Source organism: Anarhichas minor, unplaced genomic scaffold (genome assembly GCF_050575085.1).
Source record: "Anarhichas minor isolate MPS153535 unplaced genomic scaffold, ASM5057508v1 ptg000067l, whole genome shotgun sequence".
NCBI lineage: Eukaryota > Metazoa > Chordata > Actinopteri > Perciformes > Anarhichadidae > Anarhichas > Anarhichas minor.
This window is the reverse complement of record NW_027466513.1, coordinates 1,542,405-1,556,380: the sequence shown is the minus strand read 5'-3', so window position 1 is coordinate 1,556,380 and position 13,976 is coordinate 1,542,405. Positions and strand designations below refer to the sequence as shown.

At 41.2% G+C, this 13,976-nt stretch overlaps 1 protein-coding gene across 1 annotated transcript in view; it reads right to left on the bottom strand.

Moving 5' to 3' along the window:
- LOC142934284 (protein kinase C-binding protein NELL1-like) overlaps positions 1-13,976 on the bottom strand; it is a 202,048-nt gene that overhangs the window by 150,647 nt on the left and 37,425 nt on the right. The window contains 1 exon segment of the mRNA XM_076078797.1: positions 8,510-8,680. Coding sequence (XP_075934912.1) covers positions 8,510-8,680 — 171 coding nt within the window.

Here is a 13,976-nt window from a genome sequence, read left to right as displayed (position 1 = left end):
ACAGCAAAACTGGAATCAAAACGGTGGATCAGTGGACTCGCGGTGGAGAAGTATACGCGCTGAGATTTTTGTAGAGTTCAAACCAAAGTTTGTCACCTAAATGTATGTTGTTGACAAATAGAAAAATGTCCACCTTGCACCGTTAAAAATGTTGTCGCTTTTTGCGTTGTAATACTCACGTCATTTGGAAAAGTATGCATGACAAAAAAACTGGTGTGTGAAGGCCTTAAGAGATGCTACATTTTTGCAAAAAAAAACTTAGATACTTTTTGCAAATCAGCTTCTCTGGGGATATTTTTAACATGAGCGCAAATTAATGTTGTAATGATGGATCCAAATTTAGACCAAGCTGTGGAAATTTGTCGATTTCAATATTCCGAAAGACAAATAGCACTCCACATGAGGAGCTCACCCAAGGCTCAAGTCTTTTTGTGGCTCACTGGCCAGGAGATATTTTTGGAGTTCGCCACTAAAAGCAATAATTAAATACATAATTTACAAATTAGATTATATAGTTGGCTGAGTTTCTTGAGCTTTTAAGCTTAATGTACCTTCCTAACCTGACTTAATTAATACCACTGTCACCTCACGGCAAGATGGATCAATTAAATTTGAGGCCCATTATGTGTGGAGTGTTCATACATAAAACATCTCCTCTGACTGGCGACCTTTTCAAGGTGTTTCTCTACCATCCACCCAGTGCTTACGGATGGAGTAAGGAAGTCAGAAGACTCCTGATTTAAAAATGTTAAGGAACAACACAGGGAGCCCGGCTTTGCTAGACGTATGATGAAATAGATTTGTGGACGGACATTTATTTATTGCAACCGTGATCTGGATCATTAATTAGGGAGAATAGAGACATCATGCCTGTGAATAATGTGAGCTGAGCTGATGAGGCGAATCGCATTAATCAATGAGAAGAAGACACATAATTACTGACGGAGTATTATTAGATGATTATTAGATAAGATGAGTCCAGGAGACCAGGCGAGTCTCTGTCAAATTAGGAAGCTACTATTAGATGTGCCAGAGCTGAAACACTGGGGTCAGGCAGCCCTAACACTGGCTCCTCTGTGAGCAATCTGGACTCATTAGTGTAACATTCACTTTCAGGTCACTACTGAATAACTACAAGCTGGTGATCCGAGCAGAACACAGTAGAGGATGCATTACCGCACTCAGCGTATCCTCATACAACGGTAAGTATGATATCCTACAAAACGTTACTCCTCATTTTTTGTGTGTTTTCCTCCGAAAGCCTGCAACATGTCTCAATTTCCCCTCGTTACATGCATACTGTCTTTTCAAAATAAATTTACACCTAGGTTAAAATAACCAAGGAAATGCCGTTACTCAAGTGCGAAAGTTACGTGACAAAAACATCAACATTGAGTTATTTCACATGCGGAACAAACTAGTGTCTCCTGGCTGAAAGATCGGTGTTTGTTGGACCCATCCATCTGGTCTTTATATACATCCTCGTTCAAGATTACGGGGATAACTTACAAAAAGATTTAGCGGGATATCTACGAATACAAGTCCTCTTCATAAACAAAATGCAAGTCAACTGCAAGTCTTCAAGGTCTCCAATAACTTTAGTACCTAAGTGAGACCAGGTCTTATCCAAACATAGAACTGTTAAGTTTTTAAAGAGGGAAGTCTCAAGCTAGTCTTTTTGTGTTACTTAGAGGTCCAGTGTTGTGGATTCAGTGGCATCTGAGGTTGCAGATGAATACCCCACCGCTCACGCCTCCCCTCTCGAAGACTGCGGTAGCATGATCCGCCGAGTGCAAAACCGTGGAAAAACAGTGATGTCTACGAGGACCTTCGCCTCGCCTACTTTAGGGGCAACGGAATTCAGACGGCGGGTGGAGGTACCACTGTTTGCACTTTGTCCTCACGATACAGCAGTGTCCGAGAACCTAGAGTGGCCTTTAAGCCAGTGTTCGCTCATTGTTAGCTGACAAAGAAAGAATGATTCTTTGTTTCGAGGGATTTTACACAAATGACAACATAGTTATAGAATATCATATTAAATGTATGCCAATAGATCTCCCTAAATCCTACAAACTGGACCTTTAGGTAAACATTTCTCGATATATTCTCGATTTTAAGCTTCACTTTGTTTTTTTTGTTAACATTTCCATAACAACACCCACTGCAGACATTTCATAGAAGTGAAGTCTGATAAACACAGCCTCATGGGGGCTTACTTTAGAGCAAGCTACAGATTTCCAAAGAGCTCCACTTAAACCTTTGGGACAGCAGCTCAGTCAGCACACACACACACACACACACACAGAGTGCAAAATCATGTACATGATGGAACGGAGGCACCGGAGGGTTTACTTAGTTGTTAAAAGGACGGACTGGAGGCTTGTGCTGTGTGACTTAATGGACAGGATAGTAAGATGTTTTGACCCTATCTCCAAAATCTCTGCAAGGAGGAAGTGAGATTATCATAACAGAGAGGAAGGACGGTCAAATCTACAACAATAAGACATTTAACTCCAGCCCCAGCACATCTCCGACCCTTGATGTCCTCAGTAAGACTGCAACTATTATTTAACAAAAGAAAAACCTTTATTGATCCTCAGACGCGAGACACAGACAGCAATAGTAGATATAAAAAAATGTAAAAGAATGAAATAATAACACGTATATAAAACTTAACATAGAATAGAATAAAAATACTAAATAGAAAAGTATACAAAAGCATGTTGGGATAAAAAAGCAAGATACATTGATAGCAGTTGTATCAATAGCACCAGAGCCAAGTCTATGTTAACGGTGTACAACAGGCTTTATATTTGTATCTATTCATTATTAGTCTGATTGTTGTTAACTAATTATTTAGTCTACACAATTTGAGAAAATAAAGAGAAATTCCCATCACCAGTTCACCAGAGCACAAGGTGTTGTTTCTCATTGCTAATTCACTTTATAACATAACATTTGCTTTCATCAAATCCTGCGATTTATTATTTTATTGAGCTTCAAAGTTCATTTCGACCTCAAGTTCAAGAATGAACTTTAAAATCAACATGGTCGAGATGTTCCTAAACATCCACAACTCAACTCAACTGAGCAAACAACCCACATAACAGCTATTTACCTTTAATCAAGATCATTAAGGTTTTTGGTGTGTTTGGTTTTTGAATGATTGGTATCTTAATGTAATGTATATGGCATTATTAGTATTACCATGCCATTGCTGTATGTTAGTTGCATTCTCATTGGTAGTAACATTGATGCTATTGATGATACATCTTATTTTTGCGCAGATAGAAGATTTTCCCTTTGCTGTATTGTGGACCGCCTTTCCTTTCTACAAAGTAACCGTGTTCATTGGCCTACTTTCTCCCAGCTGAAGGCAACACTTCCTCTCTGCGCTCCCTCAGCATGTTGTCCACACGTCTTTACCTCTGATGTTTTCCTCCGATCGATCTCAGACAAGGACAGATGAGAAAACCGACACAGGGGAATTTCCATGAACTCCCAAAATGTCTGATCCACCTTGAGATTAAGAACAAATGCTCACCTCAAGGTAAGAGTCCTTCACTCTGGCACAGTGACACTTGTAGTGCTGTCAAACAAAATGGCAGTTAAATTCAAAACTGTCGCCCTGCAGAAAGCCTGGGGATTTGCTTCTTGTAACAAACAAACAGTGTAGAAGACACAGACGGGTGTAGCAGGGATATCCAAACGGATCACGTCAGTCAAGTAGAGGATAATGTTGCCAATTCTCGTCTTTAGCTAACAGGGACAAATCGGAAATGCTCCATTTAACGATTTATCCAATTTGAAAAAAACAACGTTGATTATTTCAATTAATATGTTGCATTGCTTTTAAAATACTGTAAAGTAAAAGTGTTCATATATTTACTGTTATTTCATTTGTCCCATTTATTTATCTATTTTTGTCACCTGTCCATATAGAATTGATCAAAAATATACATGGAAACCTTCCAAGTGCATACCGCTTTAATACTTCCGTTCTTACCTTTCACAATAAAAGCCCAAGACATATACACTGCATCACTGCTTACCAGGGTAAACTTAAATGCACTAGGAGGCGACTAAACAAGCTAGAGTACAGTATGTGTTCATCACAAACAACTAATGTCAGTAGTTATTATGAATGGTCCACTGGTCTACGTTGACCTGGTATACGCTTTAATCATGCAACAGCAATAATGTAATTAATTGTGCTGCGTTTGATACGCATCATCTTAAATACATATCATGAACCATCTTGCCCTCCTATCCTGTATTCATGTCTCTCTTCTAAACTTTTACATTTCTTTTTTTTAAAAAGCGTCTATTCTTCTAATTTGCATTTCAATATTCGATGCTGTTTGTCTTTCTTCTTTTGCTTTGAAGCCTTAGGTGAAGCACTTTGCTTTTGTTTTCATCTTGTAGTCACTTTTGTCTACTCCTATCACATCAATCTGTGTATGTCACAGTTCGAGTGTGAAATTGGCATCAATAAAGCAAGAGCTGTTAAGGCCAAAGAAACCCGGTAAAAGTCTCCATGAAGATGTGAGGATACACTGCACCCTTTCATATTTACGGATATTTAATGAGCCTTGAAATCAATAAAGTGCTGTTTAGTGTGAAATTCAAATTGCTGTAAATGGAAACTGTAATGGAGCTGCCAATTTGCTTTGAGAAATCATTCCCAACACTTAAGAGGAGTGAGATGATCAGGTCAGATAAAGATTTTCTATTCCTTCTTTTCTTAAACTTGGTCCTTGTACAAAGTTGTCATCAAAGCCACATTTACCTGGTTGCTGACAAAGTAGTTGGAGAACATCTAATTGGGAAAAGTCTAAATTTGTAGGAGATGAATTCATCAGCACTATTTTTTTTCAGGAACCTTGAAGAAGAAGGTCTTTGTGAAGAAACACACTCACACTAAAACTCACACAATCACTATGCAAATAATAGTAACAAAAAATGAATCTGGCAACTGCCTTTCTTTGTAACAAATCTAAATCCAGTCCTCATATAAACTATACTCATCAGTATCCTCTGGGAAAGTCTGATTGGTAATTCTGGACATTCTGCTCACTGCGGTGTTTATCAGCTACACAAAGGCACCGAATTACAAGCTGTATCGCTTGAGAACTAATGATGAAAAACATGCACATATTCTATTTTTCTGAAAAGTCTGTATCAAATGAGAGTAAATATAGTTTGATTTAATGGGGCTTTTTCTGAAGGATTTGAGCCAATGATGCAGAGGTCATTGCCCTTTTAGTGACAAGTCAAATTCTATGAGGGAAGTGCCAAACTGAATAAATAGGGTGGATAAACAGCTACGCTGCTGGTTTTTTCTGTAATTCAGGAAGTTCTGCTGCAGGCCCCTATTGTTTTTGTGGATGCTAATATTAATATTATTCAGAGGAAATCTTCCTTCCCATGCATTAAAATGAAATGTAGTCTGGTAAATTTCACAACATAGCTCAAAAATGCAATTTATGGCAGTATTTTGAATCATATCCTTATGTAAGCTATTGAATGGAAATAGAGCTGTCAGAGCATGACCTGTTATTGTGCTGCGTGGATTAGAGACACGTAACTTCAAGATTTAATAATAATTATTGTTCCGGACAGTTCCGTTGATGGATCCTCCTGTATTTCTGATTTGTCTCCCTTCTTTCATCTTCATCTTGTTCCTCAAGACACCAGTCCCTGACTCACTGCTGCGGCTATAATTAAATTTAGTTTGGCCAAACAAACACAACACAGTTTGATACGACAGCTGCAGAGTTTCACCATGGATTCAGAGATAACGCCTGGGGGGGGTCACATCAGCCTAAAGTGCTGTGTTGTTTCTCGGATGACAGGTATCATGAGCTGTGATTGCTACCTTGAAGGCCATGTGGAAACTGATTTGCCAGCAGGTGGTGTCAGCTGGTGCTGCTGCAGGTCATGGTGAAACGCATTGAGGACAACATGTGATTAGAGCTGAGAGCGGCTGCAGATGAGCTGGCTGAACTTTCTGCACCTATGGTGGGAGGCGCTTGGTAACCATGGTGACACTCACATTCACCTCTCGCACTTTGAGCTCCCGAGAAAAGCTTCATAGAGTAGCATAAAGATCTTCTTCTGCTGTTTGAGAGATTCTGTCCCAACCTTCCACACTAAGATAACTCTTTTGTCCACTGATCCAAAGCGCTACCAGATACAACATATCATAGTATGTTATATATACAGTATATATACATATACATATACAGTATACCCACAGGCCGTAGTTGTGTTTTGTATAGTTATTCTCTAGTAAAACTGAAGTTTGAATGTTTACTGTCATCCGTTCCCCCCACATCAAGGCAGACTGGTGAGTCATGTTTTAATTGGTTTAGCAGCTGCTTGTTTCTTAATTTTCATTTCATTTGATCTTTTCTTGAATACATTCCGAATGTTAAAATTTGCTTAATTAGCCAGGAGAGGTTTAAATACACTTGTCAGCAGGTAGGGGAAGTGTTTTAATAGCATTGCTATCATAAAATACTTGAGGGAGACGTTTCTATTCATTAACAGAGCCGCTGGTATGTTAGCATTCTGATTGCGGTCAGCTGTGTTTTATCAGAGGGCAGAAGTTCAAAGATGGAGCCAGTGGGTGATGTTGCCCAATGTGAGCTGTATTGCATGTATTCATTACTGGGCCCTGACACACAGTAGTACTATCGTGGATAAGGTCTGGTAATCAATCAGCTGATAATGTCTAACGTCTTTGTTACGGGCAGCACTGACAAAAGTATGAAATTAGTAAAAAAAAAAACTAAAAATAATACATAAGAGATTTTTAAAAAACAAGATAAATAATACAAGATTAAATAGTAGCATTATGTCCAGAGGTAGCATGACAGAGATTTATTATGGAAGATACAGTACCTATTGGTCAGACAGTAGATTCTCCCACAGAATAAGCATTTGTGTATCAATTACTCACTTGATTTCTTGAAGAAAACTTTGTTTTTCTTGCATATCTCCACGGCAAATGGGAAGCACAAAAATAAAGATAAGTCTTGATGAATCGAAATAAATGGGGGCCATGAACAACACCAGAGCTATACCAAAACATCTGCTGACAAACCCTCACTCAACTTATGCAGTATTTATCCAAGTCTAATCGATCCAGTCATATGCTGGGTACTTCCCAAACAGATCCATCTCAATATCAATATCAATTCTCCATTCGCCGTGGAGGCGTGCGAGGATAACAAAGTTTTCTTCGAGGAGAGTAATTGATATACAAATGGTCCCTCTGTGGGTAAAGTATTCCTCTCAGGAAGGATTTAGAATCAGCTCCCCTTCAAACAGCAGATGATAAACAGCGCTAATGCTGCATTCACACGGAATCAGATGGTAGACGGCCGACAGGACACACATGACGATATGTTGCTAAGGTAAAGGCATAAATTATATTAAATAAAAGTATTCTGTGTCCTATTTTATGCAGTTATTCTAGCAATGCATGTAACCTTATTAAAATGCAGCTTTCTGATAATATTTTATTGCAAACTTAAACAGCTTAAACAGCAGTGTGAGGGAGTTACGTAACGTTGCCGTTATTCTCCGCGGGCCTCGCCTTATTTTTAAATCCTGCTCTCATCCACTAATATGAAATCCCGTTTGCCGTCTACTATCTGCCAGATTTCATGTGAATGCAGCATAAACCAAACCATGTGATCCAACCATGTCTTAATTAACTCGGGTCTCACCCACAGCACTGTAAGCGAGCAAAAAGTTTTGAATCCAATTACGTTTTGATCTTTCTCCCCAATAACACTCCGATGCTCTCGTTTATCTTCACTGCAACGATAATTAATCGACAAACCACCAGCCTGATGAGAATAATGGGCGCCTGGGAAGAATCAATACTACAACGCAGTCCCCCCCCCCCCCCCCCCCCCCCCGTGAATCATACAGCTTTTCATCAGCGAGGGGTAACGGAGCTCTGCCTCAATTTACACCGCTGGTTCACGTGCGCGTCTGCCTAGCGACTGTTTTGAAGACGACAGAAAGAACAAGTGATGCCTTCCTGGCTCTCAGGAGGGAGTGTGAGGATTGAGAAGGATTGTCACAGCTGAAGTGCATGTTTATAGATCAGCTCTGACTGAGTGCTCCTTTCGAAAAAGGCCCTTCACTACCCAATCGATGAGGCGATTATGTCATTGTTACCTTCCACTTGATTATGGAACAGTGTGAGCCGAACACACATCCTCCCAGCTATATAAAGACACAGCCGTTCTTGTAAACTGCTGTGTGAGTGTATGTGTTAATTTGTCCTTGGATGTTTCCTTGTTGGCCCTGTTAAAGGCATGTCATCCGTGCTGAAACAGTAGAGAACAAATATTTACCTTGATGAACACAGACAGCTCATTAGATGTGTCACTTCAAAGGGAGCACGGTGGAAATAAATCGCCACAGCCACTTGTGACATAAAGGTGTGTGTGTGTGTGTGTGTGTGTGTGTGTGTGTGTGTGTGTGTTACCTGTTACAGTCGACGTGCAGCAGTAGGTGGGTGGCGCTGATGGTGAGGGCAATCTTGTGCCACTGACCGTCAGCGAGGCGGTAGGGGAAGGACTCGGAGCGCGGTTTGCCTTTGAAGCGGTAGTGGTAGCGGATCTCCTCTCTCACCCCGCTGCTCTCCAGCTCAAAGTAACTGCAGAGGAAAAGAGGAGGTCAGAGAGGGGGAGAGAGCTTTACCGGACAAGGTCTCTGGTCAGGGGGGAGGAACATCTAAACTGGTGGAAAACAGTCAGCATTACATCCACGAGGTCTTGTACAAAGCAGGTTAGTGAATTATATTAGAAGGACGGTGTACAACATGTTTCAACTGGCTCACATGTAAAAACAGGCCTGTCTGGTGCCTTGTATATGGAGAGACATCAGAGATTTGGTGCAAAGTATTGTTGACAGACTAAATATTAACCTACATGCAACATTAAAACTCTGCTGAAGACTTCACTAATGATATTATATGGGCTAGATGTTATTAGGCTCTTCGTGAAAAATGTATTTACAACATGAGCAAATGTCTAAAAACCCGATAGCCCACCGTCAAAATGAAAGTGAACCAGTTGAACCATATTTGGACACACAGTTGCCCTAGAGAAGAGATCAGCAGGTCATTCGGATTCCAAAAATGTCTGCAGAAGTTATGATTGAGGGCAAATTGTGACTGGATTGGACAAAACATCGGTATACTATGCTGTATCCCCAAACTGTAAATACTGATAACAATCATCCTGACCCCTGAAAACACACACGGTTAGTTCCCTTATCCTAACCCCTGAAAACACACACGGTTAGTTCCCTCATCCTGACCCCTGAAAACACACACGGTTAGTTCCCTCATCCTGACCCCTGAAAACACACACGGTTAGTTCCCTCATCCTGACCCCTGAAAACACACACGGTTAGTTCCCTCATCCTGACCCCTGAAAACACACAAGGTTAGTTCCCTCATCCTAACCCCTGAAAACACACACGGTTAGTTCCCTCATCCTAACCCCTGAAAACACACACGGTTAGTTCCCTCATCCTGACCCCTGAAAACACGCACGGTTAGTTCCCTCATCCTGACCCCTGAAAACACACACGGTTAGTTCCCTCATCCTGACCCCTGAAAACACACACGGTTAGTTCCCTCATCCGGACCCCTGAAAACACACACGGTTAGTTCCCTCATCCTGACCCCTGAAAACACACACGGTTAGTTCCCTCATCCTGACCCCTGAAAACACACACGGTTAGTTCCCTCATCCTGACCCCTGAAAACACACACGGTTAGTTCCCTCATCCTGACCCCTGAAAACACACACGGTTAGTTCCCTCATCCTGACCCCTGAAAACACACACGGTTAGTTCAATGTGCAGCTAACAAACAATAGCAATGTGTGTTCACATGACAGTGAATTGAGTGTTTTATCAAACAGCTCCTAAGATGATTGCTCAGTGTCAGCATTGTGTGAAAAGATGAATGACAGCTTGTCGAACCAAAAAGAAAAAAAGAAAGATATTTCAGTCTCTTGCTTGAAGTGAGCCGGTGCTCACTGGCACACAGTACCAGCACTTCTAACAGGCGGCTGGTACTCTGTTCTACCCTCTCCATGTCAAGTTCTCGGTCATTATCGGCCGTACCAACATATCACGGGGGAGGAAGTGGGAGAACAAGGGTTCATTTTATTTTTTGTCAAATATTAATGAAGTATGATAAATGAAACTTTCGTCAAAAGTTTTCTGAACCTGCTCTTTGGATTTAGTATGATTTTACAAGGTAAATATTTCAAGAGGAATCAAATGCTTAGATGACGGCTGTGTTATGGGTAAATAATAAAATAATTCTTCAACTATAAAAAGTTTTGTCTCATGGCTTTTTGGGCGTCATCCACAGTAATGATAATGGTCTAAAATGATGTGGATTTGCATAGTCAAAACCCTTGAAGTCTTCTACTTCTTGAGAAAGGACAGTACTGGTATTTTCCACTTCAAGGACAGGTTTCAGCTGGTGGTATGATGCAGGCGATGGACCTGCAGCTCGTCTCAGCACCACATGCGCTCTGCACTCCGGCCTCATCAGCCACCTAAATTAAGAGCCAGCCCGCCAGAGGCAGCGGCAGCCCGAGAGCCGCGGGCAGCCAGTCGTGACATTTCAGCTTCCCTGCGGCTGAGAATGACCCCAACACTGGAAGCCCCTGGCCCCTCACACACGTTCACACGCAAAGTACAGTGCATGTGACAAAGCTCCCCGATACATAACCCGATCCTAGCCTATTCCAATATATTCAGACACAAAAACGCACAGGCTCACATACACACAGGGATCAAGCCCATCCAATACCAAAGCTCAACAGCTCTCATGCATATTTATGGGAAGAGAGAGTGGACCCACTCCAGAGAATATCAATGGAGGCTGAGAGGAGGCAGATTTTTCCAACTTTCTGTTTGGAAAATGAATGAAACTGAGAAGAACTCATAAGAACTCAACACAAACAAAGCATTTAGGATGAAATATCGAGATATAAAGCTCACACCGACCAGGTACACATTAGAATTGATGGCCTTTGCGACATGAAGTGATGATGTAAGCACTACAGTGCAGCCTCTGAATATGAGACGTAAGAGGAGGTGGTTTCTATCTGATAACATTGTGTTCACCACAGTAATCGCTGAGATCTGTGAATGCGAGTCCAATGGGGAAACAAGCAGTCGAGCATTTAGACAGTTGTTGTAAACAAGCCAAGCAACAGATTATCTAAACCCCTTAATTAAAACCAAGTGTTGCTTTTAATCCCTCACTGCACAGAGAAACTGTGCCCACTTAACTACGGCAAGCACAGTAGGTCATAGTTGAAGAAGTTTAGAATTTAAGCTTGTATATATATACACACACACATTTTACAAGAGAAATATGTTATATGGCATGTGTAATGTAATTCGTCATATTTGAAAACAAGATTTTCACGTTTAATTGTTTTCATAAGCCCCGAATCCCTGTATGTTTCTTTATACGTTCAGTTAATAAAAGCAGTAGCCGTGTCTCCTACATAACGGGAATGAATATTTATAAATTAATTGCTGGAACCAAGAAAAGACAGAGAAAAGACAAAAGAAATTAGGGGAGAGGGGCTCAGATAACCGAGTTCAAACCTTTCCACAGAGCTAATGACGGCCCATCAGCCCCCCACACAGAAGGCTGTGTTATTACTAAAACAATTATCACACAGTAGATTAACAGGCAACACAGGGACGTTAAATTGCGTTTGCATGCGTCAAGCTTTGGCTGCTCACTTACTCACACTTGTATGTGTGTATGTGTGAGAAAGAGGGAGAGAGAGAAAAAGAGAGAGAGAGAGAGAGACGGAGAGTGAAAGTGAGAGTGAGAGTGAGAGAGAGAGAGTGAGGGGGGGGGGGTAGAGTCAGAGTGGGAATGGCTGGCCAGCTCGTCCGTCTCTGTACAGCATGTCATCACTCTGAAATTAAATGAATACATCACTCTGTGGCTGCGCCGGGCACAGAAGCCGACGGCTCGTCTGAACCGTGCTGCAGGAGACGGAGACGCTCAGACTTGTCAGCTGGAGAGGAGTCATTTGCCTCGAAACGAGGAGTAAAGTGAACGCGAGAGCTCTCCAGCTTCGCCTCTTCCACTGATGGGAGCCTCCTCGGGGCTTCGAGAGGCCTGAAATCACTGGACGAGCAGAAACACCGTTATCCTGATTTGACTCATGAAATAATCATCAGAGGTATTAACTCCACTTCACAGCGAGCGTTTACTTTATGAAGCATTTAGTGGTAGCTATTGTAACCCCCCTTCCATTACAGCACATTTAATGGAGGGGAATAATGTATTGGCATGCAGTCCATTTGAAACAAATTGTGTTGCCTGACGGACACTAAAAAAAAATGACATATCTGTTTCTGTGTGGAAAATAAAAGCAATGAGCCTCATCACCATTTTAAAGGCTTTCTTTTTCACTGCTGATCCTTTCACAACGAAAGCTATTTCTTTTTCTTACTAATGGCCATAGCGTGGATCTAACAGACCCCTAATGTAAGCATCCACGGCTTTCACAGAAAACAAAAATGCATGTTAGCATATCAAAGACAACAGAAAGTGTTGGCTCTGCAGTGGTAGAGAGAGACTCCTCCATGATTAGAATGTGATAGGAAACTGTGCTACTGCCGCCGCACTGGAAACAGTGCGTGGATGAGCACAAAGCAACAAAGAGGTGTCAAAATGTGACGGATTTAACCAAATAATTGCAAGTAAACAATGAACAGCAGACAATAGATGACGGCACATTGAGGGCTGAAAAGGACACACTGCTTGTGTCCTCCAAATTTGGACAAGAACTGCTGCACTTTCTGAGCCGCACTGGGAGAATCCTTTCAAAAGCAAAAGGCTTTGTTGGCCAATTACGATGCATTCGGTCTAAGAATATGGACTTCAGAGGCGAGAGCCCCTGAACTGGGACACAGCTTTATTCCTTCCTCATTTCTAGTAAACCAAACCACAATTGTCAAAGAAAAGAAAATGCAAGGAAACACTTTGTGATGCAATTTTCTTCCCTTTTTTTTGTTGTTGTTGCAAGAATGTCTACATGTTAAACATCACTGTCATATCTCTGTTCTGGCTCCACAGTGGTGGAATGAATGTAATGTAATACTGTAAAGGGAAATATCTACAGATATGGTGATTTTGCAGGTATAAAAGGGGATTTTCTGCATCACGACCGTAGCAAAATCTGAATAGACACACCTGAATATGATTTTTTATTATCCGCAAAGTCAAGCGCTTCCATACCAGTGTCAACTACGAAGCTCCAGGTGACATGAGAACAGAATAAAAGATATTCTTAATGTTTACTACTGCAAGTGCAGACATTTGTCTTCGGAGTGTGCAGAGAGATGCAGAAAAAAAGGGCTGGTACTAACTTTATCTAAAGTAAACCAAAATAGAACAAGAACCACAAGGTGATCTCATTCCTACTCGTGATATTTTGCCGCTTGGGCAAGAGCCTCTAGCATCACTATGACATCGGACTTTTGCATAGTATCTTGCAGCAGTGAGGTTTAGGTAACGAAACCAATTAGTTAGGGATAGAAAATAAACATCGTGTTTGGCTTAAAATAAGTTCGCTTGCAACGTAACTTAAGCCACGGACGTAAAGCCATGTGACTCAGTGGCGTATTATCCAAAGTAATGGGAAAACCATTTCTGGAAAGAGATGTGGCTGTTACATTTTTCTAGTGTTATTCTATCATATCTTATTGTCAGGGGGGTTACCTCTTAAACATATCTCAAAACATGGACAGATAAACGTATGGTTAGAAATCGCTGGAGATGAGTGAGAAAATATGTTTTTGGAATTAGGAGAGAACTGACCCCTGAAAGCAGAAGTTCATCATTTTGGGAAACACTCTTGTTCACCTTCTGGCAGAGAGTTAGAAGAGGA